The 18,317-nt window shown below is 48.3% G+C and overlaps 1 protein-coding gene across 1 annotated transcript in view; it reads right to left on the reverse strand.

The window, feature by feature from the left end:
- The window catches only part of LOC147731248 (uncharacterized), a 269,780-nt gene that overhangs the window by 177,790 nt on the left and 73,673 nt on the right, over positions 1-18,317 (reverse strand). Inside the window, exon 2 of the mRNA XM_086956252.1 lies at positions 7,568-7,755. Coding sequence (XP_086812378.1) covers positions 7,568-7,755 — 188 coding nt within the window. The remainder of the gene's footprint in view (positions 1-7,567; positions 7,756-18,317) is intronic.

Genomic DNA, 18,317 nt, shown 5'->3' on the forward strand with positions numbered 1-18,317 from the left:
TACAGAAAAGTACAAAAACAGGGAAGCTAAAATAGGAAGGTTTTTATGGCTCTACGAAACGACAGCAAGTCCTCTATCAGCCGAATTTCAACTGGGAGGGTGTTCCAGATTGACGCGGCTCTCACCCTGAAGGAACGGCCCCCCATCCTGCTGAGCCTAAATCTGGGGACAACAGCACGGGCCTGCCCTTGAGATCGAAGATTGCGGGTAGGGACATAGAAGGAAATGGAGTTGGCCAGGATCTCGGGACCAATGCCTCTAAGGATTTTGAAGGTCAGACACAGGACCTTGAAAAGAATACCAGGGCTCGACAAATCTAAAAAATCTCACTTGACCTGCAGGTCGAGTAAGTAGACTTTTCTACTCGACCTAACAGCAATGCACTCGACCCACAATTGATCGCATAATGGACTTTTTTTCAAAACATTTGCAGCGCCAACAGCCCAGGAAAACGTTGGCCAACCAACCCCAATTTGGAATGCGCTCTAATCAATGGTACAACACCAGTGCAGCTTCTGAAATAACTCACTATCGAGACTAGTCTGCTCTTGAGTATTGCGGGTTCTGATATGGGGGAGGGAGGGTTATACCTGTTCAGTAAAACTAAAAGGTCTGCCTGACGCTTCCCCCTCCCAAAGCCTAACTCTGGGCCTAAACTTACTTTTGGGAAACTGGGTGGTAATTAGTGGTCACACAATCTGCACAATCCGCACCTTAGAGGTGATGGTGACACTGTCTTGCGAGCAAAATCAAGCAATGAAGGTGAGGAAACATACAGATATTCACAAACTACACCCAGAATAGTAAACATGTTCTAGTAATGCAACTTGCATAGCAGTATAAACTCTGGGAAGACATTTAATTTCCTTTGTACCTTCAGATAATAACTGACAGAAGTTCGGACATTTATAAAAGTGCAAGTAGAAACCCTATGGTGCAACACAGCCCAATCAAACTCTCCACATGCGCTTCATCCGGGAAAAGGCAAGCAAACTTTTTTAAACAGTGAGTTTATATAGGCACAGCACAGACAGTCCTGTAAACAAATTGCACATGGTCTGGCTTGACAACGTAGCTGTCACCAGGCAATTAGAGTGAGCATTACTAGAGAGGGACTTTGGCTCTGCCCACATGTTGGGAGCCATTTGAGTACATGTTTTCAGAACAAGTGCCTCCACAAAAAAGTGCTTTCTTTGCTCTACAGTGATCATTTTGTTTTCTTATGCAGCAGCCTGAGATTGCATTTTCAAGGGCACAGTTAGGACTTGCTTGACAGTGCAACTGTCATTTCTACTTAGTACAGCACCAATGTCATTCTAATTCGTTGCTTCCACAATAATGCAGCATATAATGCTAATTTGCACGTAACGCTTTACTGAATATTACAACATTGACATTCATTTTCAACTGACATGCACAATATATCGAATCTTATTAAGACCAAAGCGATAAAAATTCAGTGCAGCGTAAGCTAATTACACAGATTACCAAATCAAATGTGGACGGTGCAATGCCTCGGTTAAGCACTAGCATAATCCAAAACCAGAGAGGTAACATAACATAAATAATTTAGACAACGAAACGAGCCAAGGAAAAACCGCAAAATAAAGGAAGTTGCTACCCATTCAGTTCAGAAAGTGGCAACACCAAAAACCCGTTTGAAAGAGTAGTTTACATCATGTAAATGTCAACGTTTTAAATTTCACTCGTTTCACTGCTAATCGAGTGGCCCTGTCTTTCCACAATGACCGTGCTGCCATCTAAGTGGAAATACAAGCTCCTTTATGTCTGTGAAGCTAGCAGCCTAAATACTTTTACAAAACAAGTGAAACATTTTCAGCAAGAGTTTTCCAATCGCCCTCACAAATAGGGCTGCAACATGTCACACCGAAGAACAAAGCAAATGTTTAAACATATCACATGACAGCCCGCTCCTTGTGAGCAAGGGGTATCTGGAACTGCAGCAGTTGCAAGTGAGGCTGGAGACAATACATATGTTTTCAACACGAACATCATTGCTTTCTCGAATTTTCACATTATACCACCAGTGGCATGAGCTGTTCCTTCTAATGACGACGGCTCACACGTGTGCACATGAACATGCTACCAACTGCCCAGCAGGCGCACCAGTCCATAAGGCGGCACCAAGTGCACCCTCACTTGGAGGAAAACAGTGAACAAAGCATTTTATAAGCTTATATTTTTCTATTCACGGTTCTCACTCTCAAGCTAAGGTGTCCACGTCTTCGAAAGAAAATCTATAAAACCAATGTAATATTATGCCTCTTTTATTATTCTACGACTTGTATGGCACAAGGGCAGTGGCGCGCCGTTCACCTTCAGCAAAGGCCGTCACACCAACTGCAGCTTTCCCGCCCCCACAAGATGGCCCTTAAATTTATCTTTATTACCCCGAATTACAGTGGAAGGGGAAGTCGTGGCATTATTAATGGACAGGATGCCTATTGCGACCAGCCTCAAATTATTCACAGGCAGTGTCGAGGAGCAGACCATTCTCGTAGGCCTTGGGGAGTGGTAATTACAGGAGGGATGGAGCCGGAGCTAGGCTGGGGAAAGGGTGAGACATGACGGATCAGTCAGCTCAGCTCAGCCTCGTTAGATGAAAAGAAATTTAACCGCAAGTTGTCAAAACTGACTCACCTCTGCCAAATCGCCCTGCACTCTGTCCCGAGTCCCGACTCCACCGAGGAGAGCGCGTGGTGGCGTGCTACGTCACTGCAGTACTTAAGGCAGCACAGCGCGGGGGTAGGCCAGGGCCGTCATTGGTAGCGCTTTCGCGCGCTACAAGATTGACGGCCCTGGCACCCAAACAATAGGCAGTGCGTGCATGATGCATGATGCCCATCGTGCGTGCGTGCATGATACATGCTGCCCCCTAAAGCCTTTCACCGCACACCGCATCGCAATGCTGCCACCTAAAGCCTTCCACATGCTACTGCACCTACCAGATAGCACTCGCCAGGCCGGTCAAGTAGGCCTTGAAACTGACTCGACCTGCACAAAATTCACTCGCATTTGCGAGCGGGCGAGTACATTTGTCGAGCCCTGAATACGCTTTCTAACCGGGAGCCAGTGCAGGGAGCGGATGACATGAGACACCGGGCAGAACTTAGGAAGTCCAACAATGGCTCTCGCCGCGGCGTTCTGCACCCGCTGCAGACGGGTTAACTCAGCCTGGTTGGCCCCCGCCAGCAAAGAGCTGGCGTAGTCCAGACGGGAGATGATGGTTGCCTGGACCACAAGCTGTCTGGTAGGGGCGTCGAAGAACTTAAGCACCGGCCTTAACCCTCTTAGGAGACCGAAGCAACAGGCTGCGATTTTTTTAGTGTGCCCTGTGAATGTGAGACCAGCGTCTAACCAGACCCCGAGGTTCTTCACCTCCGACACTGGGGTCGGAGTGGGGCCCAACTCCGAAGGCCACCACTGGTCGCCCCAGAGCTCCACTCCCTTCCCGACAACCATAACCTCTGTTTTTGTGGCATTAAGCTGGAGACAGTTACCTGTCAACCAGCTGGCCACCGCCTTCAGTCCGGACTGAAACCTGGGGGCATCCTGTTCCGCATCCCCGCTGAGAGTAACCGCCAGCTGTGTGTCGTCGGCATATGAGACCATGGTTAGGCCCCATTGCCTTGCGACATCAGCCAGCGGTCTCACGTAGAGATTGAACAACGTGGGACTCAGCGAGGATCCCTGCGGAACCCCCATGGCCAGAGGCTGGAACCTGGACTTGAAGGGAGGGATGGCAACACAGAAGGAGCGGTTGTCTAGGAAGGAGCGGAACCATTGCAGCGCCTGGCCGCCGATACCAGTCTCCTCGAGCCGCCTAAGGAGGATGCTGTGCGATACAGTATCGAATGCGGCGCTGAGATCTAACAAAATCAGCGCCGCCGTCTGCCCATCATCCAACCTAGCACGGAGATGTTCCACCATCACCAGAAGGGCAGTCTCTGTGCTGTGGCCAGCACGGAAGCCATTCTGTGTGGGATCGAGGGCATTGGACCGGGCTAAGTGTTCAGACAGGGCCAGGTTGACATGGGCCTCTGTCAGCTTAGCTGGCCAGGGCAGCAGCGAGATGGGACGGTAGCTTTCCGGCTTGGATGGGTCAAGAGTTGGTTTTTTAATGATCGGAGACACCACCGCCTGCTTCCAGCTGATAGGAACGACCCCAGTCTCTAGGGAGAGATTGACAAGAGAGCGTATAGCCACGCACCCCACAAAGGTCTGGTCTCGAAAGAGGGCAGGCCTCACTGGATCGGATGGAGACCCAGATTTAACTTGCGTAGCAAGTTTGTCAAACCCTTCCAAGGTGAGGGGGGGAAATGAGAGCAGAGCGGGCTGGTCAGATGTCACCGTAGAGCTACCCAGCGCTATACCAGTGCTCGGGAAAGTCCGATATATAGACTGGACTTTTCCCAAGAAATAGGAAGCGAGGGATTCACAGTGTGTGACAGAGCTCTCAACCGTTGAGATAGACCGCTTAGACATAAGATCTTTCACTGCCTTGAAGATGGCCTTCGACGGGTTAGTGCTGTTCCGGAATTCCTCGGCATAAAATGCCGCTCGGGCACGACAAATGGCCCGGTGATAGATCTTGACGGACGTGACATATGTTGCTTTTAACTCAGCCCCATATGTCTTCCGCCAGGCCCTCTCCGCCCGTCTACAGGCTCCCTTCAGAGCACGCAAAGCGTCATCGTACCAGGGGCTTGACACACGAGGATTGATCTTCGTTGTTACAACAGGTATCAACACATCCAGTGCCCTGGTGAGCCAAGAGCAGAAGAGATCATACCCCTCCTCTACGTTGTTGAATGGGCCCAGAGGTTCCACTGACAAAAGATGGTAAAAGTCATCCAGCCTGAGTTTACTCCAGGGTCTCCTGGGTACCCGCTTGGCTGAAGAGGTGGGAATGTTGGAAGTTATAGGGCAGCAGATGGATACCAAAGAATGGTCAGACCACTCTACAGGAGCCACCGACGTGACTTTAGCCTCGGTCAAGTTGGTAAAAAAAGGGTCAAGAATATGCCCCCCGGAATGAGTAGGCTGGGAGACCAGCTGAAAAAGTTGAAAAGCCTCTAAGTCCATGAGAATACTACGTGCTGTCAGGCAAGATGGAGCATCGAAATGCAGATTTAAATCGCCCAGAATGGAAAAATTAGCACAGTCAGTGACCAAGGTGGCGACAGTGTCCGGGAAAGCATTCCTGAACGCCACATCACTGCCCGGCGGACGATACACCACCATCCCAGAGAGTGTATATTCTGGGCTGACAGAGACTTTAAAAGAGGCGCTTTCACAGCCAGCGATCTTAAGAGTGGTCCACACACAGGAAAAACTAGATCTCACAATCAGGGCTATACCCCCGCCTCTAGATGGCCTATTCGCAGTATACATAGAGTAGCCGGGAGGACAAACAAGATTGGGAATAGCAGTGTCGGCTTCCTGAAGCCATGTTTCGGTTAAGGCTAAAATATCCGGAGCTTCATTTTCAATCAGGTCATACACATTCTGTCGATGTTTAAGGATTGACCTGACATTAAGATGCATGATCCGCAGTGAAGGCGGTAGTCCCCTGTTGTGCCGGACGGCAGAGGGGCAGTGCCGCGAAAGAAGCTGCGGAGGGTCAAGCACCAGGCCATTACAGGGACAGCGGTAGGGGCCGCATAAGGGATGAACGGGCTGTAAAGTGCAATGACCGCTCACCTTGCCGATGGAGTACAAACGCTCCCTAGAGTATGTAAGCATGGCAACAGTGCTGGATAGACGAGAGCAGGCCAGAGCCCGCCACGTCCCGCGCGTCCGTAGCGCGGACGGGCGCAGACGGGCAGGACTCTGGCACGACTCCGGCCACGCGAGGACACGCCCGCTGCGCGATCCCGCTGCGCTAGGGGGCAGAGAGTAAGTAGATTGGGAGGTGAGGGAAGACTAGAGCGTCACCCTCACAAGATGGCCGCCCGCCGAGGGACAAACGGGAAGTAGGAGCGCTCGATCTCCCTCCACTCAAACAGCATCAAAGAGCTGCGGTGGACCGGGGAGACAGCGCTGTGCCTGGCAAGGTAACAGGAGTATTAAAATAAACTTTTACAATTTTAGGAGTAGCCCAAAAGTTAAGAAAGTTAAAAACACACACACTTTGAAAATGCGACCTCAGTAGTGCAGGCACGCTCCACACCCAAGCGCTAACGTGCTAGTGGTCATTCAGCACGAGCGCCAGAGTAAACAGCCCTTAATAGTCCGGGAGGGAGGGAAGACTAGAGCGTCACCCTCACAAGATGGCCGCCCGCCGAGGGACAAACAGGAAGTAGGAGCGCTCGATCTCCCTCCACTCAAACAGCATCAAAGAGCTGCGGTGGACCGGGGAGACAGCGCTGTGCCTGGCAAGGTAACAGGAGTATTAAAATAAACTTTTACAATTTTAGGAGTAGCCCAAAAGTTAAGAAGTTAAAAACACACACACTTTGAAAATGCGACCTCAGTAGTGCAGGCACGCTCCACACCCAAGCGCTTACGTGCTAGTGGTCATTCAGCACGAGCGCCAGAGTAAACAGCCCTTAATAGTCCGGGAGGGAGGGAAGACTAGAGCGTCACCCTCACAAGATGGCCGCCCGCCGAGGGACAAACAGGAAGTAGGAGCGCTCGATCTCCCTCCACTCAAACAGCATCAAAGAGCTGCGGTGGACCGGGGAGACAGCGCTGTGCCTGGCAAGGTAACAGGAGTATTAAAATAAACTTTTACAATTTTAGGAGTAGCCCAAAAGTTAAGAAAGTTAAAAACACACACACTTTGAAAATGCGACCTCAGTAGTGCAGGCACGCTCCACACCCAAGCGCTAACGTGCTAGTGGTCATTCTGTGGAGTGTCTATTTTATTAAGTCCCCAGTTAAGGTGTCTTAATAGTACTCTCAAACTTAAATAAGCCTGTTTCTAAGCACTTCCAATATAAAAAGATATAAAAATAAAGTCAGTAAGAGACTAAAAGATTTTTTTCTGAGTCCTGGGGCAGTAGCCTGCTAGTGGGCAGCATCCTTGGTGAAAAACGTTATTTACCATTAGTGTCCCAATACTACTTAATTCTAATTGAATAATCAATGTACTCCCTTTGTACACTTGACCCATCTAGGCTGGAAATAGCAAGCATTCAATGCTAATGCAAGGAGGCAGAAAAGGGACAAAAACTGTCATCACCCTTGATAAACTGAATGTCAGTGAGATCTATAGCTCTTAAAGAGATTAGTGGCCTGAGAAGAGGGTGGTATGTAAGGAAACCCCCAAAATGTGCTTCAGGCTCACAACCCCCATGAACACTTTTTTTTCACACCCTTAATACCTACTGACAGCAACGAGGTCCGCTGCCACAACCCAGACCCTACAGTTTAACCCCTGAGACAATGTTGTGAGTATCTATGATGTTCATGGGTGGTTGTAAAACTTACTTTGAGTGTAATTTCAGTGCTATGGTTTTTCATTGGTGTATATTCCGCATGAATGGATCAATTCACCTGTGAGCATGGACAAGGCCAGAGGAGTGGAATAACAGCCACTTACCTAGAAAGAATCCTTTCACCTTCAGGTATCCCACGATGAGACGTAGGATGGACAACTTGTCGAGCCGTGCCCGCACATCTTCAGGGAAGGGCAGAAGGCTGGTAAGCTTATTCAGCTCCTGGTTCAGACGGTCCCGGTGCCGCTTTGAGGGGTTTGACTTGATGCTCTCTGGAGGAGGCGGCTTCGGGCTGGTGGATACGCACATGGAAGAGGCAAGAAAATAAAAAATACAAGTTTAAGAAGCAGAACCCATGTGTGAAAGACACTGCCAGATGTCATTGGCATGGGAAGAGGCACAGGGAGTCCTGTCCTCCTTGAAAGATCAAACTGCCCTTAGTTGCATACAAGAAACCATTTAATTCTGAAACAAGCATTGGAAATGCAATTGGTCTTGCATTGAGTTAGAGCTATTGGCATTCTAAATTGCAATGTATTTTACCTACCAAGGGAGGAGACATGAAGCAGGAGAGAGCCACTGAGGTAAGGGGCTTATGCTTGGAATGCAAGACAGGGGAGTAGAGAAGATAGAAGGGAGTAGATAGAAAGACAGGGGTAGGGGAAAGGACATGGGTGGGGAGAAAGAGTGAGGTAAGGAGAAAGAGACAGGAATTTTTTTCTAAAAAGAACTATTGGCTGTGGACCATGAGACACGCAGTGAGAGAGAGCTTGAGGGTATGGATCAAAGAGCAGAAACAGGTACGAGGAGCATAAGACAGGGAAGAAAACTAGAGAGACACATGCAGTGTAATGAGTGCCCAAGACATAATGGTAGGTCTAGACTCAGCCACTAAGCCATACTGGCCGAGGCTTCCTTACCCAATCCAGCTGGTTGTGGGGGAGGGGATGGGCATGAGAGGGGAAAGCAGATAACAGTGCAGCCCTGTGAGCCACAGATAGGTGCAGCCGATTTGTGAGAGAGAGCTGCACCGAGGCGGCGGCAGGCAATTTATCTTAAAGGTGCAGACACATGCATGGGATAGTTGGAGTACCAGAATATAAAAAAAAACAGGTTGGTCTCTCTTTTCGCCTTGTTAGGTGTAGCTCAAACAGCCCTGTTTGTTTGCTTTCTGGTACTGGCAGGTCTGCATTTGGCAAGTGTAGAATCTATTCACCAGCGCAGCACTGTACAAACACGGCAGATGATGCAGGAGGCAGGGCTTTAACAGGAGAGGGAGCATTTTATAGGGTTTGGGGAAGGGGTGTTGTCGTTCCTCTGTCTATCCTTCTATCTCCTTTTTTTTCTTTTCCCAGATGCTGTCTTCACGTTATCATTCTGTCTTTTTCAGTCGTGTCCTATTCCAGGGCTCCTGGCAATCAGTGTTCACACACAGTAGCAAAGTGGCCTGATTCTGGCAGTCAGGTCCCTCACAGTTACCCCACTACTAAGAAACTATCTGTCTTGGAGCTCCTGGCTATGGGAATTAGAACTCGTGCTCCGAAATCACAAATTGTACATAATAAAGCGCTATAATGCCACATTAAAGGCAGAATGTGTGCTATGTAAATACTTCGAACTTAACATATCCTAATAACCGTAGTGTACATGGAACAATAAATATGAGAAGCCGACACTGTGTCTAAATTGTTTATTCCTTCCTGGCATTGGCAGGGCAATCCTGTCAATGAGAGAGAGAGAGAGAGAGAGAGAGAGAGAGGAGGGGAGAGAGGGGAGAGGGGAGAGGGGGGGGAGAGAGAGATATATATACACACACATATGTGTGTGTGTCACAGGCTACGTCTGCATCACTCCTATTAACCAAAGCAGAAAGTGGTTGTCTGCAACCCTAGCTTGCCCCAGGACAACGCATCACTCCCAGCCCTTTGCCGCTAGAATACTAAAGAGAACGTTTCCCAGAATGCACGTGTGAAAGCTTCAGTGACATAATTTCCAATTAGTCCTATTTGATGGCATATATGACCTGAGCTGAAATCTATAAGCAATCAACAGGGGTGGACGGTGAGCGATAGATGGCCGCCCTCACATCCCCAGTGTGAGTAAATGAAAGCCTGCGCCAGGCTGGAGAAAGTGTAGTTTGTTTTCGTGCTCAGATCGTACAGCACGGGTCAAGCACGATAGACTCTCTTATAGTGTAGAAACCCCCTTAAATCAGACCATGGCACACTCCTAAACATTAACCTGGAACAATGCCGTACTCAATTATACATAACACCGCTTCACTAATACAATCCCCATGACTATCTTCCCCAAACCAACTACAGTGGAACCCTAAAACCACCCACCCTTATACTTGGTTGTCAGTAATCTTTCCTTAATCCTTAACTTTCGGAGCCTCAAAACTGCCCTCCTAATTTTAGGGTTCAGGGTGAATATGGGTTTTGGGGTGCCAGGGGCATAATTTTAGGGTTCAGGCGGGAATGAGTTGGGGGGGGGGTAATTTTAGGGTTCAGGTTGGGTATGGGTTTTGGGGTGCTAGGGGGTCATTTTAGGGACCAGGGCGGGTATGGATATTGGGGTGAAACAAAAGAAAGAGATGGTTAAACAAATACTTTCCTGACCAACGTCAACTAACCTAGACTTCTATATCTGAGTTGTCTTCTCTCTCTCTCTGACATTCAAGGATAGTGGGTGACCGGACTATGTCATTTTCACCTTTTTCTTTTTATTGTTCTTCCCCCTCCGCTGCACTGCATATTTATTTCCCATGCTGTATTTTTTTCTTTGGTTTGCTTCCTTACTGCCGGCCTACTATGTAATGTAATGTCCTTCTGTTTTTTACTGTGTGTATGTAAAGCGCTCTGATACCTACGGGTCAAGCTAGCGCTATATAAAACTTTTTAATTAAAAAAAAAACAACAACCCTGTGGTATATGAGATCATATGCGGCCTGCTTCCTGCCCTCCATGGCCCCTCTTGCCCCCAGTGTTTCTTGTGCCGCACCTGGCACACAACATGTCGGAGGATGGTGATGACGTTAACATTTTGCCCCTCCCTGGAAAAATTTCTGCGGACGCCCATGCCTAGCACTCCCCCACGGACCTCACTCCCCCATTCAGGCACCTAGCCAACCTATCAAGCTCCCAAACCCCCCACTTCCACCCTTAACAGCGCCACTTCTCCCCACAACTTTCTCCCGAAAGAATGGTGCACGGCGGAAGACAAGTAACGGTAAGCACTTCCTGGAACCTGCTCGACCGAAGCCACTCTAATTACACACACAAGTGGGGATATCGGGAACCTGCAGGATTCACTGAACATGGCCTCTTGTCAGCAGACTGGTGCTTGTCACCAGGAACCCCTCGTCGCCTTCCCCCGCAGGGCGAAGGCCGATAACAGTCCAGCACTCCAACCGACCACTGGGCACCTAAGGCTTTCAGTGCGCACTAACGCCCCCAAATAACCGCCTGCCATCACCACAAGTCACTCTACCATCAGGGCACTGCATCGACCGCCCCCTCCCCCCTGGCTTCAGCGACGCCCCCTCACAATAACTGCCTGCCACCACAGGGCCGGAACCGAGGTGAAGGGAGTGTCACCCGACAAGAATTACCGGTCCTGTGAGTGTGTGCAAAGCACGAGCAGTGCGCACTAGTGCGCTCTATACCCAAGACCCCAACGGGTTTTGCATGCGGATTAAATGTAGTTCCTCCTCACCTTTGCCCCAAACACCAGTACCCCCTCCTCCCAACACCCACAAAAACAACGACTCCGGTTTCTGGGGACATGAACTTGTCAGCACTTGCTGCAGAAAACCACGTGTAATCTTTAGGCCACAAGATGAAATTCTGGCAGGGTAGTGTTTGACTTCCATCTTTCTGGTGCGATGACAACCCTATCACCGACTTTGCTGTTAGTAACCCTGGGAGGATGAGTGCTTGGGTGGCTACAGCAGCAGCTGCATGGGAGCTGTGGAGGGAGGCCTCATTCAGGCACCAGCATGAAAACTTCTGAGGCGCAAAGCCTGCAGATACCAGCATAAGAGGTGCTCAGACGTGCTGGCGAAACCGGAGACACCAGACACCAGAACGAGGAAACGAGACAGAGTGGCTGGAACTGGGATGGGAAGCTGAGCATCACTCGACGCCACACCCCGCGTGTTTACAGGACTTTTGACGCTTGTAGCCTGGTTTCTTTTGGTCATTGCCGATCAGAAGTGGAGTCCCTGGGTGCATGGAAGCAAGAGCTTTTCGGGAATATAAGAAAGAAGGAAATGGGCATCCCGCTAAGGCATTCACACGAAGCCTCCCTGTGCGACTGGGCTCTCCGGGGCAAGCCCTGACAAGTGTGCACCGCTCTGGGAGGCAGGTATGCGAGCCTCTATGAGCAAAGCTACCATCTTTGCTGCTTTCATCATCCGCTATCATGTAACTTCTCGCTGACAGGAGAGTTCCAACCAGGCCCAGAACTAAACGCAGCCAGAACCCACTCAGACTCTATCCAGGCATGACTACCCCAAAGATCCCGCTCCAACTGTATTCGAAACATTGAGATGAAATGAGAAATACTCCATCTGTAACTGAAATGCACACATACAAATCCATTTCAATCAATCAATTAATCAAGGAATTTTAAAGCGCAGCATATCACCATAAAGTTTTGGAAATCTACTCCACTTTTCCAACAGTAGTCACAACCCCCGATGCGACTGACCCTTCCCCCCCCAGACCCCCTCCGCCCCCAGACCAGCCAACTCTTGAGCACTTCCCTCCTCTGGATCTTGACACTCTTAGCAAAGTGGCGTGCCAAGTCAAGTCGGGCTCACCACGTGACCCAGCTCCACCGGAAGTCCTGATGCAGGCATGTCAAACCACCTTGCCTGTAATCTTGGAGCTTCTAAACTCATCCATATCCGCATGCACAGTCCCCTTAGCTTGGAAGCAAGCCATGGTGCGGGCGCTGTTGAAAAAACCCAACCTGGACCCTGACGATCACTCCAGTTACCGCCCCATCTCACTCCTCCCATGGGCAAGCAAGGTGCTGGAGAAATATATAAATGCCCAGCTGGTCCAGTTCCTAGAAAATTATTCTCTATTACACACGTCCCAGGCAGGCTTCAGACCGAAGCATGGCACTGAAACCGCCTTACTAGCGGTCACCGAAGAATCTCGAAGGGTACTGGATCAGGGAGGATCAGTGGCAGTGATCCTCCTTGATCTAAGTGCTGCCTTCGGTACGGTCAGCCATGCCACCTTGCTGAACCGTCTCTATGACATCGGAGTATCAGGTGACGCACTTAGGTGGTTTGACTCTTTCCTGTCAGAAAGATCTTTTCAGATCTTCGACGGTGACACAGTGTCACACAGCAAACCACTCAGCTGCGGAGTACCGCAGGGCTCCTCTTTGAGTCCTGCGCTATTTAATATATATATGAGACCGCTGGCTGGGGTCGTCGAACCGTACGGCATTAAAATTGTGTCGTACGCCGACGACACTCAGCTAGTGGTTTCATTGGCCCATGAGAACAACGGGCAACCCCTGGGAGGTCTGCTGAAATGCTTAGAGGACGTCAAGGAGTGGATGACCAACTCCTTCCTCAAATTGAACGGAGAGAAAACGGAGCTCATGCTTCTAGGCCCAGCTCCGCCAGTACCTTTCACTTCCTTGTGGCCCCGCGGGCTGGGCGCTCCTCCCACCCCTAAGGAAAATGTAAAGAGCCTAGGAGTGTGGCTCGACAAAAAGCTCTCTTTTTCCACCCAGGCTACCAAGTTGTCCGCCACATGCTTCGGCCTGCTCAGAATCCTGAGGAAGGTCCTCCCGCTTTTACCTCTGGAAGCAAAAAAGGTAGCAGTACAAGGCCTCATCCAGTCCCGCCTGGACTCAAATAATGCTCTATACGTAGGGGCCCCCGAGATGACCCTCCGGAAGCTGCAGGTGGTACAAAACTGCGCAGCACGTACCCTGCTACAGATTCCGCGAACCCAGTCTGCCAGACCTGGACTAAAGAGTCTGCACTGGCTGCCAGTGAGGCAGAGAGTGGCTTTTAAGGCGCTATGCATTGCGCACCTGGCCTTCTGGAAAACAGGACCAGCAATCTTTGACAACTTTGTCATCCCCTACCATCCAAACAGGAACCTCCGGTCCACGGAGGCTTTCCTAGCAGTTGTTCCTAGAGTAAAGCGAGCCAGGACCGGGGGTAGGCTATTCTCCTGGAACACTGCTAAGCTTTGGAACGCTCTCCCCCTTCCACTTCGGTCCAACCCAGATCTGCTCTCGTTCCGGAAAAAGCTGAAAACGTTACTGTTTGCCAAATCCTTTGAGTGCTAACTCTTCTGCTCCGTCTCTTCTCTGCTTGAACTCAGCGCTTGGACGCCCGTGGGCAGCAACCGCGCTTAATAAATTTATTTACATTACATTACATTACATTACATTACATTACCATTGAGGGTCTCAAGGTGCTAGAGTTCCTAACTGCCTCGTGGTGATGTGTTCATCGGAACAGCAGGTCCTTTCCTGAATTGCCTGAGCGATGAGGTGGTCCTCAGGTGCAGGGTGCAAGGTGTAAGAAGAAGCGTCCTCTGTTGTTGCCACCGCAGATCCGGGGGGAGGGAGAGAGGGGGTCTGCGTAGAAGGATCATAGGTGTCTGGTTGGGTGGTGGAAGATCATACGTTTGTTGATGTAAGCTGGTCCTTTGTTGTGCAGGGCTTTGTTTGCATGGGTCTACATCTTGAACAGGCATCTCTTCTGGAGCGGGAGCCAGTGTAGCTTTGTGAGGTGGGGTGTGATGTGGGTCTGTCTGGGGAGGTCGAATGTGAGTCTTGCTGCTGAGTCTTGTATTGTATTGTCTGTAATCCAGAGCATTTATAACCAGTATACTGATTTTACTCCATGAATAACTGATACACTGAGAAAATACTCCATTTGGAGCCAATAAGCTGAGGCACAACTCATTCATCGCCAAAACACGGAGATACAACTATATCTACAACTATACCTACAGATACAATTTCACCTCCCACCAAAACACTGAGGTACAACTTGATATGTGACCAGATTACTGTCATACATCTTTGTCTGCTTTCAATACACTGAGCTCCATCTCATTTGTAACCAAAGCAATGAGATCCAACACCATCTGTGCAACATCCCTTTTAGGAGGGGCACAAGGCAAGCAGGGGCTACCGGGTCTCAGTCATGGGGGCTGTGGTTGTTTGCTTCCGATGTCCCAAAGTCTGCCTCACTGAGGCTTTGCAATCTTGGCAAAGTATAACCCATGCAGCACTTAACACAAGTGGTGGTGCTGGCGAGCGACCACAGTCTTTACAGGGATGTTAGTGTGGGGGTGCAACAAGCTCAGCACTCAGCAATCACCCAACAGAGCAATGATTGAACATCCAACTCAGTGCTTGTCCTTACTATAAAAAATACTTTAATGCACTTTAAAAACAATACTGCACACTAAAATATAGAGGTACTGTGTCTCTGGCACAGGCCCACTGTACCTAGGGCACGGGAACCTCCCAACCCTCTTCCACGGCTTAGAGTAGTCTGTGGTCGGTCTCATCACAGGTGTAGTATCACCCACACGGAGGAAAAATAGTGCGCTCAGTCTCTAAGTCTTTAGTAGTTCTTACCAAGCCAAGTCCTCATGACTGGCCCAAGGTTTGCGCTGAAGCACCCGTCAGACCTTGTCTATCCCCTCCTTTATGGAAGGTATGCCAGTGCAGGTGTGTTAGCACCCAACTTCAGTCCTAGGAGTAGATATGTAGGCTGCTTCTTAAAGGCGGCAGCAGTCATGATCAGCATCAATGGCAGTCTTCAGAGATGACAAGCCCTCTTCCAGACAATTGCTTGGGGTAGAGTTCCAACCTATTCTTCTTTTGCCCACCATGACATCACAGGATTGACCCAGCCATACACAAATCAGTCTTGAACCTGCTCCGGTAGGATGAATCCAACCCAAACTGCCAGGCCAGGTCCTCCCTGAACTGGAACACAAGTACCCGAAGATCAGCTTCGCCCCCATAGGGGCTTGTCAGTCAGGTGAACTTTGATACCCATGGCACAGTGAGCACAGAACCCACGTGTGGGTATTCCCTTGCCAATTAGAGGACTACATCACACACACAAAATGTGATGGAAGGAATGCCTGCAATAAGTAAAAACACTGGCAATCACTTGGAATAGCATTCCAAGACATAATTCTTTACCCACCATGCCACCTCAGTCTGGACCCAGCCATATACAAATCAGCCTCGACCCTGTTCCATTAGGAACAGTCCAGCCCAAGCTACAAGGCCAGGTCTTCCCTGAACCAGAACACAAGCAACATATCTGTAACATACTACTAGAAGAACCCCAGGCCGGTTGCAAGCTTAAAATAAACGTATGGGATGCCATAAATGCATATAGTATCGTTGAAAAAATGATCCACGGCATGGCAAGTATAGTTACACTTAAGCCAAAGTTGAAAATTGATGCAACATGTTTAACTTTAGTAAAGATCTGGATCACAGGTCCTTAAAGCCTACTTACCCTGCCCAATTCCCCCATTTCTCAATTCAAAATGCAGTTTTATCTTGAAAAATAAATAACCCTAAAATTAGATATTTTTCAGAAATGTGTGTGTGAGAGGCATACCTCTGGACGTGAATGGGGTCGCTGGGAGATTGTTCCAAGAGAACTATTCCCTTCAAGTGGGGCTGGCAACCATTACCAGCCCTAGTGCAACAGCCCCTGTACACCAGTATTTTCTCTATATTGTAGAGAGAAAAATCTAAAACTGAATACCACAAAAACAAAGGCAATGATCATACTGCGACAATTAAAAAGGAAGGGTACATGGAACATCGAAGGTAAACCCATTGAGATTGTGACCACCTATAAGTATTTAGGTGTGTGGATCAATCTCAAATGACGGACCTCTGCTCACATTACTGCAATGCAAGGTACAGCTCAATGTTTGGAAGGCATTTTTTGTAGAGCAAGATAAGCCATGAGCTCCTCTGACCATACTCCCCTAATCCGATTAATGGGGCAACATTTCTACCATCAGTAGCCCATGGTGCAATAGCCTTCAAAGATAAGATGACTACATGGCTGGCTAGAGCACAGTCGGCCTGTTTTCGTAAAGTTTTTTTCTTGTCGACTGCCACTGCTCATGCTCAAATTCAGAGAGAATTCAATCTTTCGTCCCAAAAATGGATCTTGAAGGCGCAATTTATTGCATATTGTCTAAAGGCTAAACAAGCTCGGGAAAACACCTTGAAACAACATATCTGGACAATGATAAATAGCCAAGGGTCCACACTGTGTGAATATCTAGCCCACTGTGTTGAGGTATTGGATGTAAAGGAAATATGGCCAGTCTCCATATCCACACCTGCAGCCTCAAGACTGTTAACAAAACAGGCGAAGCTACTGTCTGCCGACTGTGATATACACACTTAAAAAAAATTAAAGCATGTAAGCTGGGCCTTGACCCTCTATGTCAGTGTGTCCTTGCCATATTACCTGTCCTCTCCTTTAAAACCAATGCTGAAGCAACAACAAATGAGGTTGCTGTTCGGTCTGATCCCACTGCTGGCATACAATACGGGCAAGTGTATAAAGAGTCTATAGTTACCAAGTGCCGAGCTTGCGGAGAAGCAGAGAAATCACGAATTCACATATTGTGTATTTGTGTGAAACTGCCTCCACTGAGAATATACTGGCTCCGTCCAATTTGGCGTATTTTAAATATACGAACTTGTCACGCCGCCTTAGTTAAGTGCATGAAAGGTGAATCAGCGCAGCTGGCAACCCGGTTCCTGAAATATTTGATGGCAATAAGGGCTTCTCTGGACTCCCCCATCGTATAGAACTTTAACTTGAAAAACTGGGCCATGTTATATACTCCTTTTAAGTTTTTTATGTTTATAGTAACCAAAACGGGGTTTCCTGTTTTCTTAACTTTTGCATAACTGATTGAAACTACCTGTCTTTTTATCTTGTACAATAAGGGAACAAAACATTTATACTGTATATTTATACGTGATCACATTGCAATGGTTTTAAGTAATTGTGCAATGAAAAATGTTCTTATCTTATCTTATCTTACACCATTGAACTAAGAACTAGAAAGGCTGTCTAGTTCCCTTTATGCATTCAAGTAGCACCCATATGTCTGAGTTGGAAACGGGGTTCACATTTAGGTGGAGGACTATCAGTGCCTAATTTGTAAAAAAGTAAGTCACTTAGATCTTCTTGTGATGCCCTTGCAAGCTTGCACATCCTATTGACCCTGCCAACTCTGCCAATGACAGTACCAACATAACTAATAATCATTTCACTTCTACAAGTGCGAAAAGTCTGATTACTCAAGGCCACCAACATCTGTAAGAATGGCATTGGTTGCAGATATTACCTTTAAAAGTATGTTGAATTACTAAACGCAATTTGCTTATCACAAAATTTAATAGACAACACCACCATGTTGTAAACACTCGGAGCCGGTGTTGAGAATAAAGTGCCAGTGCAAGCACCAGAAACCACCAGCTCAAATTAAGCATTGACTGGACTATTGGTTTCTGACCACGATCGTTGCAACACAGGCTCAGACAGCACTGGTGGGGAGAATAGAGAAGCCAAGAATTCGAAATCATTATCAAGTCTAAACATGAAGTGGATTGGGGATTTATGGTAGTACAAAATCTTTGGTATAGTGTAGAGTGAAATGCATGAAATATAAAAACAGGGATTGGCTAGAGGAGCTAAGTGAGTATTCTATCAGTACATGTGAACTCTTGGGGGATTGGCTTTCACTAAGCATATGTAGTTCTAACTTCTTATCTGGAAAACTCACAAGCCAGACT

The sequence above is a fragment of the Lissotriton vulgaris genome, chromosome 2_1 (genome assembly GCF_964263255.1).
Source record: "Lissotriton vulgaris chromosome 2_1, aLisVul1.2, whole genome shotgun sequence".
Taxonomy (NCBI): Eukaryota; Metazoa; Chordata; class Amphibia; order Caudata; family Salamandridae; genus Lissotriton; species Lissotriton vulgaris.